The following is a 14,491-nucleotide window of genomic DNA, read 5'->3' as shown; positions in this document are numbered from 1 at the left end:
GCTGGCAAAAGAATCCCCCGGCGCACTTCAATGCACTCTTGCTGTTTGTTAATGTAAACACTTAGCTCGCAGCTCAGCGGGACAACACCTGTCTTCTCAATAGTCTCAGGATAACAGGATCGCATTACATGGACTTCCTCATCAGAAGACCACTTTTTTTTAATTCTCGCTCACATATCGTCAGAGTGGCTGATTTTTTCCCCCTAACAGACCATTATACATGTACATGTATCTACAGTGTATGACAAATCGTGAACACAGGTTCATTCATGTACTTTTTTGAAGCAGAGGTAATAATGTCTAAAAATATTACAAACTCTATTTAAACAACTTTACAAAAAACCTGAGGGTGGAAGCCAGGCGTAAATCAAACTTCTGAAGTGCTATATTAGGGTCATGGTTAGTATCACCGAACTTAAAAGGATTTTTTTTGGGGGGGGGAGCTGCAGAGCTAGGGGTTGATTTTAAACAATTTCGTCCTATTATGATTGAAACACACACACAAGTGTGTATTTGCCTGCAACTGGGGACCCCCTATTGTTCCTCTTTTGTTTGTACTTTAACTTTTTTACAAGACCACCCATATGTTTTGTACACAGTTGTCAATCAGGGACCCTCTGTCAACCGGGGACCTTATTGTCCTCTATTGTTCAAGGTCCCCAATTGAATGCAGAAACAAACTCATGCACACATTGTTTGGCTATGTACTACATGTACATGTACAATGTTCTTTTCTCACCCATTCAAAATTCAAAAAGTTCTTTCATCTCATTCTTTCATGAATGTGATTGTTAGGTTTTTGAGGGGGGTATTACAGAGAGAATACCTTGACAGTTGGTTTAAAATTCCTACTTTTACTTCCCACTTATGGATAAATTTGCAGAACTACATAAATCTGGCCCACTTCCAACCGATTTGGTACTTTTCTAGACAATCCAATTAAAGATGAACATAGAGACTGTATTGTACAGTACACACATGATGATAGTGACGGTAAATACCTTTTGATTCTGAGAAGCACTTGAGCTGCGCATGGAGTGTGCCTGTTGGCCTCAGAGTCAACTAGAGGTAAAATGGGAAAAGCAAGATAATGAATATTAAACCAAGTCTATCAGTACTTGTATGCACGCATGTTGCCTGTTTCAACATTCCTTTGCTCATTGGGTTAAACAAACCCGGTTAAGAAACATTTGACAGGTGCTAGATGACATTTATTATCACATTCTGTTGCCCCAACTTGTAAATGACCATGTACAGTACATGTATCTTTATGTACCGGTATATGTGTGCAGCTGCTTTTGTGTATGTTCAATTATGTACATGTACCATATTCAAGCTTTCACCAAAATTAAGGAGTCGCAATGAATGCACAGCAGTGAGTGTACCAATTTGTCTCATTTGACATGTTAGAACATGCACGAGGCCAGACTAAACACTGAAGTACTGTGTGGCATTGGGAAGACTTGGAACAATAAAAAATGTGCATAGGGAAAAAAAAAACCAGAAGCAGGAAGACAAATGAAGCACACCGGCACCTGTATGCTACGGTAGGTGACATAGTCAGGAAAAACAACCCTGCACACCCAGGGCAGCAGATGCAATCAATGGGTGACAGACATGACAGATGAAATCTGACAGGCCGAGAACCTACACACACAGGGTATGCATATGTTCGTGCCTACATGTATATGCATGTGCAAAATCTGCGCCCACCCACAAGCGATATTGGTCTGTGAGTTTCCCCAATGCCCTCGACATTTGGGAAAAGCCAAAGATACTATCTTGAATCACTCCAAATCTCATCTTCCTTGAGAGTTTCCAGAGAACATTTACATGTACCCGGTACGTGCTATGGCTTTTCACTGATATTTCAAGACGACAGTGCTTTCTTCTTTTAGCAAAGTGCCCAAAAGCAAAAGCATTAAACTTCATGATTCTGATCATTCATTTTGTCTAAAAATATTACATACTTATCCTCTAAGCAAGAGGATTTTGGCATTATCATCTTTTGTTGTCCAGGTTGAGAGTATTGTTAAATCTGCAGTTCATGTACATGTAGAGTGTGTATACACTGACAACTTTATGGTACCGTACGTGCAAGGAAACTGGCCTAATAGTGTACATGTACATGTACTGTACAACAGCATTTTTTAAGTTGGGGTTATGGTCAACACTGTCCAAGGATTCATGAATGATGTGGTTACCATTCATTTTTGGCATGAGTGTATATGTACATGTACAAGAATATACACTTTTGTACATCTACGTACATTGGATATTGCCATTTCATTGGTCCTTCACAGAAAAGCACCTGCATGCCTATGGATGTTTCTGAAATGAACATGACATGTACATGTGTACATTGTACATGTATCACATAAAATGCATCGCAACTCCTGGAATTCATTCAGGCCATTTTTGGTTTGGTTTAACACATTGTTTGCATAAGAAAGAACAATTAAGCTTCATTGTTCAGGATGAACACTGGCATGTGGGTGAAAATTCTGAGTTCCCATTGATTACATTCTTTTGTACTGTACAAAAAGGCAATTGTTCCCTGGTTATATAAATGTAGTGTCATAACATTAATGTGTACAGATGAGTTCCTCACACTGGTACAATGAGTAAATGTACATGTACATGTAGTCACACTTGATTTGTGAGCTGCAACTGGATGTGATCTTGGTTAGTTACCAGTACATTTACAAGACACATGCACTGACAAAGCCTACATTTTATACAGGCATGACATTTTGTAAACTGTTGACCCAGAGAGGGGAACACAGCCTCCCTCATCTTTCAATGCCTTTTCAACATGTTCAATGCCCTTTGACATATTCGTGTGTCGTATGTCCTCCCCTTCCTGGTGCACACAAGAACATAAAATGCAAAACTTTCCTTGATTATCAGCAAAGCAGGATTTGTATTCCGACTATAGTGTACATTGTACACTGTGCATGTACATGTACGGTACTTGAGACAACGGTACCGACAGGTTAATCCTGTTTATACAGTGTGTACATACACGTGTATGTTCAATCATAGAAATCTAATCTGACGCAAACTTGAGAATGGGATGTTGAAACAACGAGCACCAACAACGGAGAAAGAGAATTGGCAAGGAGGAAACGAAGAGAACTAATGCACCTAGGGAAAAGGAGGGGGGGCAAGGGGATGGAACAAGTTATTGAGATGGAGAAAGGCCACAGCAGATAGACGGTGAAGAGAGATTGATGAGAAGGGGAAGATGGGGTTTGAAACTGGAGGAGGTTGAATGGTGCATCAAATGGACAGGTAGACTTGATTGATGCACTGCGCAGAGCTCGGCCACAAGGGCAAGGACCAATGAAACAAATGGAGAGATGAGGGGAAGGATTAGAAAAATGCACTGCATGTAAAACTCAGGCTAGGATTGGATACATGTAATGGAATGGTTAAATCTGTACTGCAGGCTTCATCTCAACAGCATTGTATTTATTAAAAACACTTAGAAATGAATGCCTCTTAGCCTCCAAGGGATTAAAAATGACTAAGTGAACATATGTGTGAATGAAATGCTAACTTTGCAAAGACACGAAAGAGGGTGCCCTTTACACGTACATGTACTTGTTCTGTACAGCTGGCAACCAATGTGTTAATCTCAACTGAAGTTACAATGTCGCATGTATGCAGCATGACTTACGTTGGTGGTAAGCACATCGCCGTTGGTGCCGCACATAGCGGCCATGTCCATGACTTTGAGTTCAGCCTCTGCCACCATTTTGTTGTTATTCTGGATGATGATGTGGATGATGCGGCCCTCATAGAGATGTGAGTCGAAGCACTTGCCCCAGAGAGGGGTCAGCTTGCGTGTGGTCATGAAACTGCTTCCCCCTTCTGAAATGAGGCAGTAAACGCTGGGTTAACATACTGTAACACTGAAATAAAATGAGATTCAAAGCATGCAGTGTTCTCCACCACACTTCAATTTTTGGAGGACGGCAGACACAATGCGAGCACAAAGCCCTTATGGGGTCTGGCCTGGATTCGTGTTGCAATCTGAGGCATTTCCTAGGCACTCTCTTTTGACTCTTGGAATCAAATCTGTTTGTGTTTACAGCTTGAAATGACAGCAAGATTATTGGGGAGAAAGGGGTTTGATCATCCAAAGTGGAATTTTTAGAGCAATTGTTTTACTGAGCGGAACATGTCACTGAGCTGGGGATTCAGGGGTTTATTCGTCTGAATAAACAAATGATCAGTTTGACTGTAAATCAGACAGAATTGGGTTATTGCTTAGACTTTTTTAATGTTCATTGACTAGTGTACATTTGATTTTAGACAAATAAATTCTTGATTCCCTCAATGATATGTAGAAATCCCTTTTTGGTCTACCAGACCTTCTTGTCGCTATCCATCATCTGAGAAAAAAAACAACACTTTCAAATATTACAAGTACTGTACATTGTAATTTACATGTACAGGTACGTACCGGTAGGTTAAGCTACGTGTAGTTCTCAACAGGATGAAGTGAAAATGATATTACCAGCAAAAATGGAGCCAGTCCAGAATTTTATGTGTACAGTACGTACATTCCACATTACGTGTATGTCTTATGGGAAGGCATAATACGGTACGTTGCATACATTGCATCCAAAAGATATTGTACCTTATGTATGTTCGCTTATGTTGCTGCAATACCGCTAAATATTAATGCTGGCAAACTCTTCATGTTCATTCAACAGAGTCCAATAAACTTCTTTTGTACTAACATTGTACTTTGATAAACTCTGAAGACCTTGAAGAATGGGAGAAATTCAGTGAAAAAAATAGCAGGGTGCTGAAAAGTTTAGCAGGGCAGCAAAACCTTAGTGGGATGACATAAAATTTGGGCAGGGCAGCCTGCTGTATTAAACCCCCTCGTGGAGAGTACCAACCATGTACCGGTGCAGTAGAGTATGGGACCACTAATGTGTATACATTAGTGCTGGTCTATGAAATTACAACATGCATGCTCTTCAGGTACAGGTACTGTACATTGCACTGCATGCTGGTGGTTTCCTGATTTGTCAGTCTTTTTGTGCTACCGGTTCAGGGTGCAGTGCCCCAATTCAAAGAAAATTCTCCGCTAGACGGAGGCGCACAAGAAGTACCCCCACAGATACTTTCGAAAAGAGGGGTCTGTTTGGGCCAAAAAATGGTGAGATTGTGCCAGCATGGCCCGATCATCTCTGTAGATTCAGGGGCACCCATCTGGGGGCAAAGCAGACAAAAATGTGATTGAAAATTTGTCAGAAGAGCCCCAGGAAGGTGAGAGATGTCATTTGAAAAATGGCTGCTGAGAAGACTTGGGAACAATGACGTTTTAGGGGGGGGTGAGTTTGTTTTTGGTGGATAATTAAAAAATTCATTGGTTAACCTACTAAAAATTGAAAAACAGGGACTTCAGTTGCCTGCCATGGGGCTCCAAACTTGGTTGATTTTACACTATTTTCAATGGAGTTTGAGTTGGTTCAGTGCACCCTTCAGGTACAAAAATGTCACTGGTCACGATAAAAACCATACATGTACGAGTACATATACATGTACCATAAGGTAATGGTATTTTTATTTTATAGTTCTTGCCAGTAATCATGCTTAAAGCCATGATGTCAGCAGAATTACTAAACATCTCTAGTATGCCTACACTGTACATATAATACAAATTTGTATCGGTAGCTCCACAGGGTGTCTCAAAAAGGACACCGAGATCAATTTGTTTCTTGAATGTGACTTATTACTTTGGTAATGGTAACCATCATCTATTTTACATATATTATGATGTCCTCTTTCATATGACATCAAGAAATCCAAATTCAGATGACTGAGCATGAAGTGGTTTAATAAGAAATGGCTCTGAACCAAACAGCTGTTTTGCAGTTAAATTCAAGTTGTCCAAAGACGGCTTTTTTGTCAGAATTACCTGTACCAAGTACATGTATGTAATGTTTGTTAGAATCTCCAAAATGCATAAAAGCGATGAAAACAAGGGCAGAAGTTAGCATTGAAAGAAACAGAGGGCATATTTTAGTACACTGGGGTAAGGCTGCTTCTAGAATAAGCCCCTAACTTTGGTTGTTTTTGAATTAATGATTTTGGTAGTGTACAGGTACTCAATTATCAATTTAAATTCACAATGCATGTAAAGCTTTCATTACAAAACATTGTTTTCTATTGCTTTGGTTTGCTTTGGCAGTTCCTCTTGTCTGCTACGGTACATGTACATGTAAATGTTGTTCTTCAACATGTTAATGTGTTAATAAAAAAACCAATACACATAATGCACATGTACATGTACAATAATGCAGGTCATGTACGCACGTTTTACTTACGTGTAACTCTCCGCAAAATTCTTAGTTTTGAGGTATTTTTGCCACTTTTTATATAATTAACAGAATTACATATTTTCTTTACATGCATGTACAGAGTATACTTCATACACAAATTTTTGGTTACAGAACAAGTAAATACTGCATACACCTGCCGTAATTTTACATGCAAATGTGTAAATGTGATTTCTTTATTGTTCTTTCCTTTCCCCCTCAACATCCTCTTTGGCAATGTTCCCGGAATATGCAAATACGTAAATCCTGACAAACAAAACAATGGAAATCCATGAATACCGATGTTCAAGAATTCTGATTTACCAGTAATCTGTATGACTCATTGGCCTTTTTTTTTATACATGTAACATGTATTTCCTAGGTGCTTTAAAATCAGTCGAAAAATATACTGAATTCTCCTTCTTGTTGAGAGAAGTTTTGAAATCAAAACCTCTGGTGTAAACACTTTGACGTAAAACTTTAAATGAATTCAACTCCATTTGATCTGCACTGGAAGCCGACCAAATGTCCACCATAAGTACATATTATGCCTAATTATCCCCATATAAACATTTTCATTATCTGAAGGTGCTAATTTGTATTTTACAAGATCAAAGTCACTCTTTTAGAAGTTTTGAAAAATGAAATCCGGAGTTGCATTTTGGTCCATTTTATGAAGAACATGCCACATGTGGCATGCAAGAGCAGCAGTATACCCGTACATGTACAATGTAGTATGGTACCATGCCAGCTAGTGCCCCCCGCCCACACACGTTTTTGACTGGGGAAGAGCTGTCCCTCCCCCCCACACATACTTTTTGCAGGTCCTATAAACGGATAGGGCTTGATGGATCAGCCTATGCTGGCTGATGCCTGATGGTCTCACAACTGTCCTCTCCCACTTTGAAAATCGTTCTGCCCCTATGTACATGTATACCCTGTACACGTGTACCAGTATTTTGGGGTCATATTCCTCAGTTTTCAAGCCTCTGGCCCCTCCCAATCAGTGAGGACAGTCAGCCAGGGATATTTCAATAAATTAATTTTCCACTCATTCGGCACTGGCTCCTTCAAATGCCAGTTAGCCACTCTCAGTTTCCCAATTCAATTAGGAGCACAGGGAACGGGCAAATATAACGAGGCAATTCCTGACGGCGCTACATGTATCCGAACCACCCCCCCCCAATGAAACGCTCTCCAGGGCTGTCTCCAAATTTACCGAAGCTTCAAACTTTGGGGAATTGTGTTTGTACAACTGGACAGATCAAACGAAGCCGAGCAAACTAGCGCTGGAGGCAGGCACTTCCACAATACACGTGTTTAAACCCAGCGCTGGGACTGTCACAAGTGCAGGCATGACAGGACAGGGGCATGGGGAAACATTTGCCGGGGCAGGGGTGTATGCATCTGATGACAAATGCATGGAAATGGCACCATTTGTAATAACAGCTCCTGACAGCCACAGTTCAAAATAAGGAGTCATTTATCTTTTACAAGGAAGTGCCTGCGTCATTAAATTTATATCTGTTATGTGAAACCTTTCTGTTAAAAGTCATCCATGTAAACATCCAATTTAGATATGTGCATACATGTACATGCACAGACTTGCAAATTTTATATTCAGTACTACAACAACCTTTCCACACATTCATGTACCTGACTACCTGTACCTGTACACTGCATGTCACAAGATACAACTGATATACATGTACACAGACATACATGTACATGTACCGGGTACACTGTAAGTTGAAAAAGTATGGTACATGTGGTTATGTGCACTCAACAGTGTCCCCAACAGTCTGGAAATGTAACTTTTAATGTCACAGCAACCAACATTTTAAGAAGCAGAGACTGAGGCACAGACCATAAACGACGGCAAACTGCTTCCATTTATTTCAGTTGGGGCCAGAAACAAAGTGATCCAGAACATTGGCTGACACTTGCATTCATTTATGCATTCTGCTACGTATACCTGTAACTTCCCTCAGAGGCAAAAACCAAAAGTTGCGGTCACATGAAGATGTGGAGTCCAACAGTTCTAACTGTATACAATTAACCAGTGTTGTAACAAGTCACTTACTTTGGTTTGGTCAAGATGTCGAGTCACTTTGTGTAGTCGAGTTAAGTACTGAGCTTGAGTCAATTTGAGTAACAAATTTTCGAACAAAATACAATAAAAACACAACTACATGTACATGTAAGTCATATATTGGTATTTCTACTTTAATTACATGTACACAATGAAAATAATTAAATTACATGTAAGGTGACAGGTACATGTACATGTACATGTGCAGGTACCGGTATCTAGCCAACTAAAATTTGCATTTAATTTTTTTGCGACTCAAGTCTTATAAGTTTGTACTTGAGTCGAGTCTCCATGAAAGATTCCAGTCGAGTCATTTGGTTGAGACTTGAGTCAAGGCATTTACCCATCGGGACTCGAGTCAATTCACCAAAATTGTGACTCGAGCCAGGACTTCAGTCATTACAACACTGCTGGTAATATACGGTATACTCTTTGTACAGTGTTTGTTATAGTCCGAGTGCCAATGTACATGTAGTACTGCCTTCCTTGAGGAATTGAGAATGTCTGGAAGCCCAAGTAAAAATTCAATCAAGCCAGCCCACTAATATTTGATTAGACTTGGCACAAAATGCATTTAGACTTCCTTCACCATGCCCATCGCAACACGTGGCACTGGCAACAATTTGCTGATCATGGACCTGGGATGCAATGGAACATTTCACAGGCACAGATTTCACCAAATGGGATCAATACTGTTGGAGGTCTTTGCTTTCCCTTTCCCCTGGGCAACTCTCTTGGCCGGGAGGAAGTCAAATTCGGGATGCATTACAGCCAGGTTGCAGTGTCACGGTACATATCCAGTACATGCACAATGCACACGTGCCCTGTCCATAAACCGGTGCAAACAATATAATTTTACCTTGCTTTTCCCTATTCTGAATTTGCTGAATCACCTTCACTTGCAACTTCCTGTTTGTGTGCACATTAAACATTAATTTCTGTAATATTGCTGAAATCTGCAACTTCTCTTCGCTCAGATTCTTTTTGTGTATTTGTAGTTTTCAGAACAGACAGCATTCAGTGTAATTGTGGATATCCAACAAAGGTGAATTCCGTGAACAGCGGTGATGTACTGTATTTAACCAACTTTTTTTTCTGCAAGTCAAGTCTCAAGCCAGTTTGCCTAAAGTCAAGTCATACATGTACATGTACAAATGTAGGTGTACAAGTAAGTCATTTTTTCTAGTCCAGTCAAAAAATAGTTTTCTCAACTCTGTCCAAAGTGATAATGGACATTTTAAACATGCTCTTGAATTATTCAGAGCTGATATAAAGTGATGTTTAGTCAGCAGGTTTGACTTGTCTTGCTCATGCTTTGTTTGGCAAAGTGCAAGTACATGTACATAATGTCGGTATAACAGAAACAGGTACATTGTATGTGACTGTTGACTAAGGCAAACAAAAAGTCAGGATTTTTGCACACATTACAGACATTTTTTCTGTGTTTATTTGAATGAAATTTATGTCAACGAACAAAATAATAGTTGTAGTTTTTATTACATAAAAAAAAAATAGGGAGGGTATGAGGGTAGAATACAATGTAGAAACAAATGGACATTAGTACTTACGATTTTCTTATAATTTAGGGGCACATTTACATGTAGGAGACAAACAGGTGCCTTTTAGCTAAAGTGTACCTGCGCCCTAATTTCGAGCCCTGCATACATACGGAACTATAACTTCCTTATAACCTTGATACCTGTGAATCATACTCACGTGCAGTGGTGACTTTTTCTTTGATGTGAATGACAACATTGCATTCACTTGAGTCTTTGTTGGGCAGGTCTATATCATCCACTCCATGAAGTCGCACCCTCAGAAACACCATGGTGGCAGCTGGGCGATAAATAAGGTGTCAGAAGTGTGATATCACAGCCACTGATCAGTTTCCTGAAGCCAACAGCCAAAAGTTCAAATGGAAGCACCCTTTCCTATCTGGAAAACTGCAGAAAAATAAAAACAATTCACAAAAGTTATCACTGTCAAAGTCTGTATTACTTACATGTACACTATACATGTACATGTATGTACTGGTACCTGTATACGTGTAGACAGAAAATAGGAACAAAAACTCCTCAAGAGAAAAATTCTGCACATGTACACGAACATACACAGGAACATGTACATGTAGATGTACATACAGAAAAATTTACTGCAAGTACGGACAAATTCATTTTGTGATGTTTCATTTACACGTACCGTACATGTACATTTGACAGCGGGCCAATTTCAAATAACAGGCCATGTTTCAGCTACTGATCTCATGGAGCCAGTTGCTTTTTCCTTGCATGCAATGGGGAGTCAGGTTGGCATAGTGATTCTTTCACACCCTGTACGTCTCTAAAAAGGTAACTGCTTCTCACTGTCCCCTCTTTACAGGTTTCTTCAGGCTTAACTGCCTATAGACACTTTTGAGGAATCCTCAGTGTCCTTAGCAGAAATGAATTATAATAATACTACTACTCAAATGAAGTCTTCTTGTTTACTCAAAGGATTACACACGTGTACAGCCAAAATTTGTAAATATTCACTACTTCAATTTGGTGGCATGTACACGTACATATTCATACATGTATCAAAAGTACAATATACATACACCTGAAAACTGTACTGTACTATTTTGCATTTTGCACATGTACAGTGTACGTGTACCTACAATGTACATGTACAGTGCACAGAAAAACAAACAGCTGAAAGGAAGTCTAAAGTCTAGCAATACTAATATGGCATTCATATTAAATTCACAGCTAATGTACAGGTACATGTAAGTGGTTACACAGTGCGTATGTGTACTAAAAATATATCTGCATACTTTATATAGGAACGCCACTCACAAATTCTCAACAACTAAAACCGAAGTTTAAATAATGAAGTTGTCATTACACAAAGTTGAGGCATGTTTTGTGACGTTTGGATGTTTTCACTTGAAGTATAAAAGGGTCACTAAGACTTTTAACATTGCTTTTGACAAATTAAATGTAGTCATTCAGAAATGTTTCAAGGCATTATGAAATTAATTAGCATGATATTTTAAAGTAAACCAGGTTGCAGAGATGGTAACAGAGACACTGAAATATTTTATTAAGTTTAACTAGTCCGACAACGGAGCACAACCCCCAACCTTGTACAGTGCTGGTACCATGTACCGGGTAGAACTTTTTGTAAATCATTTCTGTTTAATGTTTTTCACCATGTATTTTGTCACTGCAATTTTCTTCCCCGTTTCAGTTTTACAGAGGGTGTGCATAAACAATGGGGGATATGTGCCAGCCCCACAACCTGTCCCTGTTGATATTTGGAAGATGATACCCCATGGTGGAAGGGGCAGTGGCCTTACTGGGGTGAAATTTCTGGGCAGCATCCAGGGGTGCAAACTTTTATTTTTTCAAGAGAACAATCAAATACTTCAGTCAGGAGCAGTGTTTTACAACTTCTAGCCACAGTGGGCTGCACAGGGCTGCAACCCTTACATGTACAGTGTATACTGCAAATTTCCGCCCGGCTCTTGGGTTCAAATTGGCTGTGCTGCCCAGCACGGATTTCCAAAAAATGACATGAAATGTTACTGCAAATGTACCAATTTGATCGTATTTCAAGTATTCAGAAGCACTGACAATGTCTAGCTACATGTAGCATTATTACGTGACCTAGATGTGAGACTATGGGATGTAATGTAACCTCCCCTGAGGCAGCGTGCACGTGTTCATAGTCTTGGCTTAAGACCAGCTGACCAGCGGTATCAATAGAGGGCGTAAATCTATTCCGGCTATGAGCTGTGACAGCTCTGCTCACTGCATTCACTACACTTCGCAATCCAAAAATTTAACCGGTACTAACATTTTCCTAGCAAGCTAGAGCACTGGTCAGTACCATGAAAAGTACATGTAGGCCACGATACAGTACATGTATGCGTGTACACGAGGCATGCACATGTACCGTACCCAACAGGGTACATTACTGTACCTTAATCTTTCCCAGTTGAGAATACCATTTCCACCATGTTGTACTGCCAGTACTTTAGCGTGACCTCGAGTAGAAGGTTGTACATGTGTGATACATGTACAGTACATGTACGTGCACGTACATGTGCCTGTAGTTATACTGTACACTAACACTACATAAATTTACGTGTTCATGTATGTATGTCCCTGTGAGATCTACAAGTACATTGTACCATGGCGACAGTGAAGTAACATCTTTGCCAAAACTGTGCCAACTGTGTCCACAACTTTTAACTGTGCCAATCTCACCCAAAGTTTACCTTAACAATATCGGCAGACAACAATGGGTAGCCTTCAAAAAGAGGTTTCTCTCACATTCTGAGAAAAAGATCAGAAACTTGATTTTTACAGTACATGTACCGGTATGCAGAGGTAGCACCAAGTCATTTTTGCTAGTCCAAGTCAAGTCAAAAGTCAGGCATCAGGTACAGTCAGAAGTCAAGTCGCAAGTAATTTAGTCACAGGGCAAGTCAAGTCAATTAAGCCAAGTACAAATCAAGCTGCACATTATTTTGTCCAGCTGTAATCAGCAAAAAGAACCAGGCGTCAACTTACAAAGTTACGGGTTATAAATATATATGGGGCTGGTCAAGTGGCGTCTGACTTGGGTTGGCAACAAGTCATTTTTTGCAAGTCCAAGTCAAGTCACACTCAAGTCAAAGCCGGTATTTACAAGTCAAGTCACAAAAATAGCTACTTGAGTCCAACTCAGAGTCCAAGTCACATGACTCAAGTCAGCAACTCTGCCAGTACATGTATATGTACTGGTAAATGGATGTACATGCAACTTCAAAACATTTTAACAGGCAAATACATGTATGCATGTATACATTATGTGCATGTTCCTAGGACTAAACTCTCCTCAATTTTCAATAAAGCTCAAAGAAAGGTGAGGTCATATACCCTAGCTAGTACAGACATGGCAAAATTAAACAACTGTTGAGTACTCTACATGTGTTTATAAACAAGTACCCAACATGTACATGTACCAGTACAGCAAGCATGCAAGTTGGGCATGCAGCTGTTTGTACAGTACTAAATGTATGTGTGTATTCAACCTTTCCAAGTATCATACATGTGTACATTTATTGGCAGATCATTGGGAAGTAACACTCTGCTGTACCATACTAACTGAGGCGTCTGTAAAGCCTATGCCCAGTAGGCTCTCAACCGAATGGCTTTCAATTGAACAGACGGGAACAATCATCAGAAGTATATTAAAAAATGGAGCACTGTCATCTTTGCACCCATCAAACTTTAATTACGTGCATTCACGACCGTAACAAAAGCCGTTTACTTTTACCCTCGATAAAAGCCAACAGTGCAATTTCACCACCTGGTTGCTATTACCTGCCCATGGATGTGTGAGGTTCGGTACTAATAATTTGAAAGGCTGTGAGACTGCAGACTGTGCACACAGCAGCATTTGAGAGATCCAATTATTGCTTCTTTGTCTGTGGTACTCGATGGGCCAGGCTACAGGACCCTCTTTGTTAAATTGGCTTCGTTCAAAATATGGACACTGATATTAAACAGCAAATCTGACAGGCACTTAAGCAATAATCACATTATTTCTGCAGCTGCTTAACTGATGGTATCAACCTTCCAGTATATTTTTTTCTGTACAGGTACACGTACATGTATACACTGGGCAGTCACATTACACAACAGGAGTATGTGATCTATCATATACAGTGTAGGCCAATGATTTGCTTGAGTTCTGGCTCGTGTTTGCAAACTTGCACAACCAATCCAACCTGCCTTGGGCTCTTAATTGGCCCAAATACCATTGCGTAGATCATATTGCTGAACAACATATCCCCTGCAATTGTACATGAATGTACACGTACATGTGTATGTACATGTACGTACAGTGCATGTACATGTACCGGTACATGCATATAAGCACACAAAAACAACCTGGTATAGTCCCCTGAGCAGAAAACAAGAGCAGAAAAACCAAACAAATGAACAAAAAAGCAACAAAAATAAGACGAACACATGATCACCTCCTTCCTCCATGCTCAAACCACAGGGAACGACAGTATATGCACTTG

General features: G+C 39.9%; 1 protein-coding gene across 4 annotated transcripts in view; it reads right to left on the bottom strand.

The window, feature by feature from the left end:
• LOC110989540 (protein kinase C delta type-like) overlaps positions 1-14,491 on the bottom strand; it is a 54,602-nt gene that overhangs the window by 20,397 nt on the left and 19,714 nt on the right. For all 4 annotated transcript variants that reach the window (XM_087135407.1, XM_022254005.2, XM_087135408.1 and 1 more), the window contains 3 exons: positions 10,150-10,376; positions 3,683-3,876; positions 1,002-1,062 (listed from right to left, as the gene is read on the bottom strand). In XM_087135407.1, the coding sequence (XP_086991533.1) occupies positions 1,002-1,062; positions 3,683-3,876; positions 10,150-10,261 (367 nt within the window). In that variant the 5' untranslated portion in view covers positions 10,262-10,376. The remainder of the gene's footprint in view (positions 1-1,001; positions 1,063-3,682; positions 3,877-10,149; positions 10,377-14,491) is intronic.

Source organism: Acanthaster planci, linkage group LG04 (genome assembly GCF_054643075.1).
Source record: "Acanthaster planci isolate LZ-2023a linkage group LG04, COTS_SCS, whole genome shotgun sequence".
Taxonomy (NCBI): Eukaryota; Metazoa; Echinodermata; class Asteroidea; order Valvatida; family Acanthasteridae; genus Acanthaster; species Acanthaster planci.
Note: the sequence above shows the minus strand (reverse complement) of the source record. Positions and strands in the feature narration are given on the sequence as shown.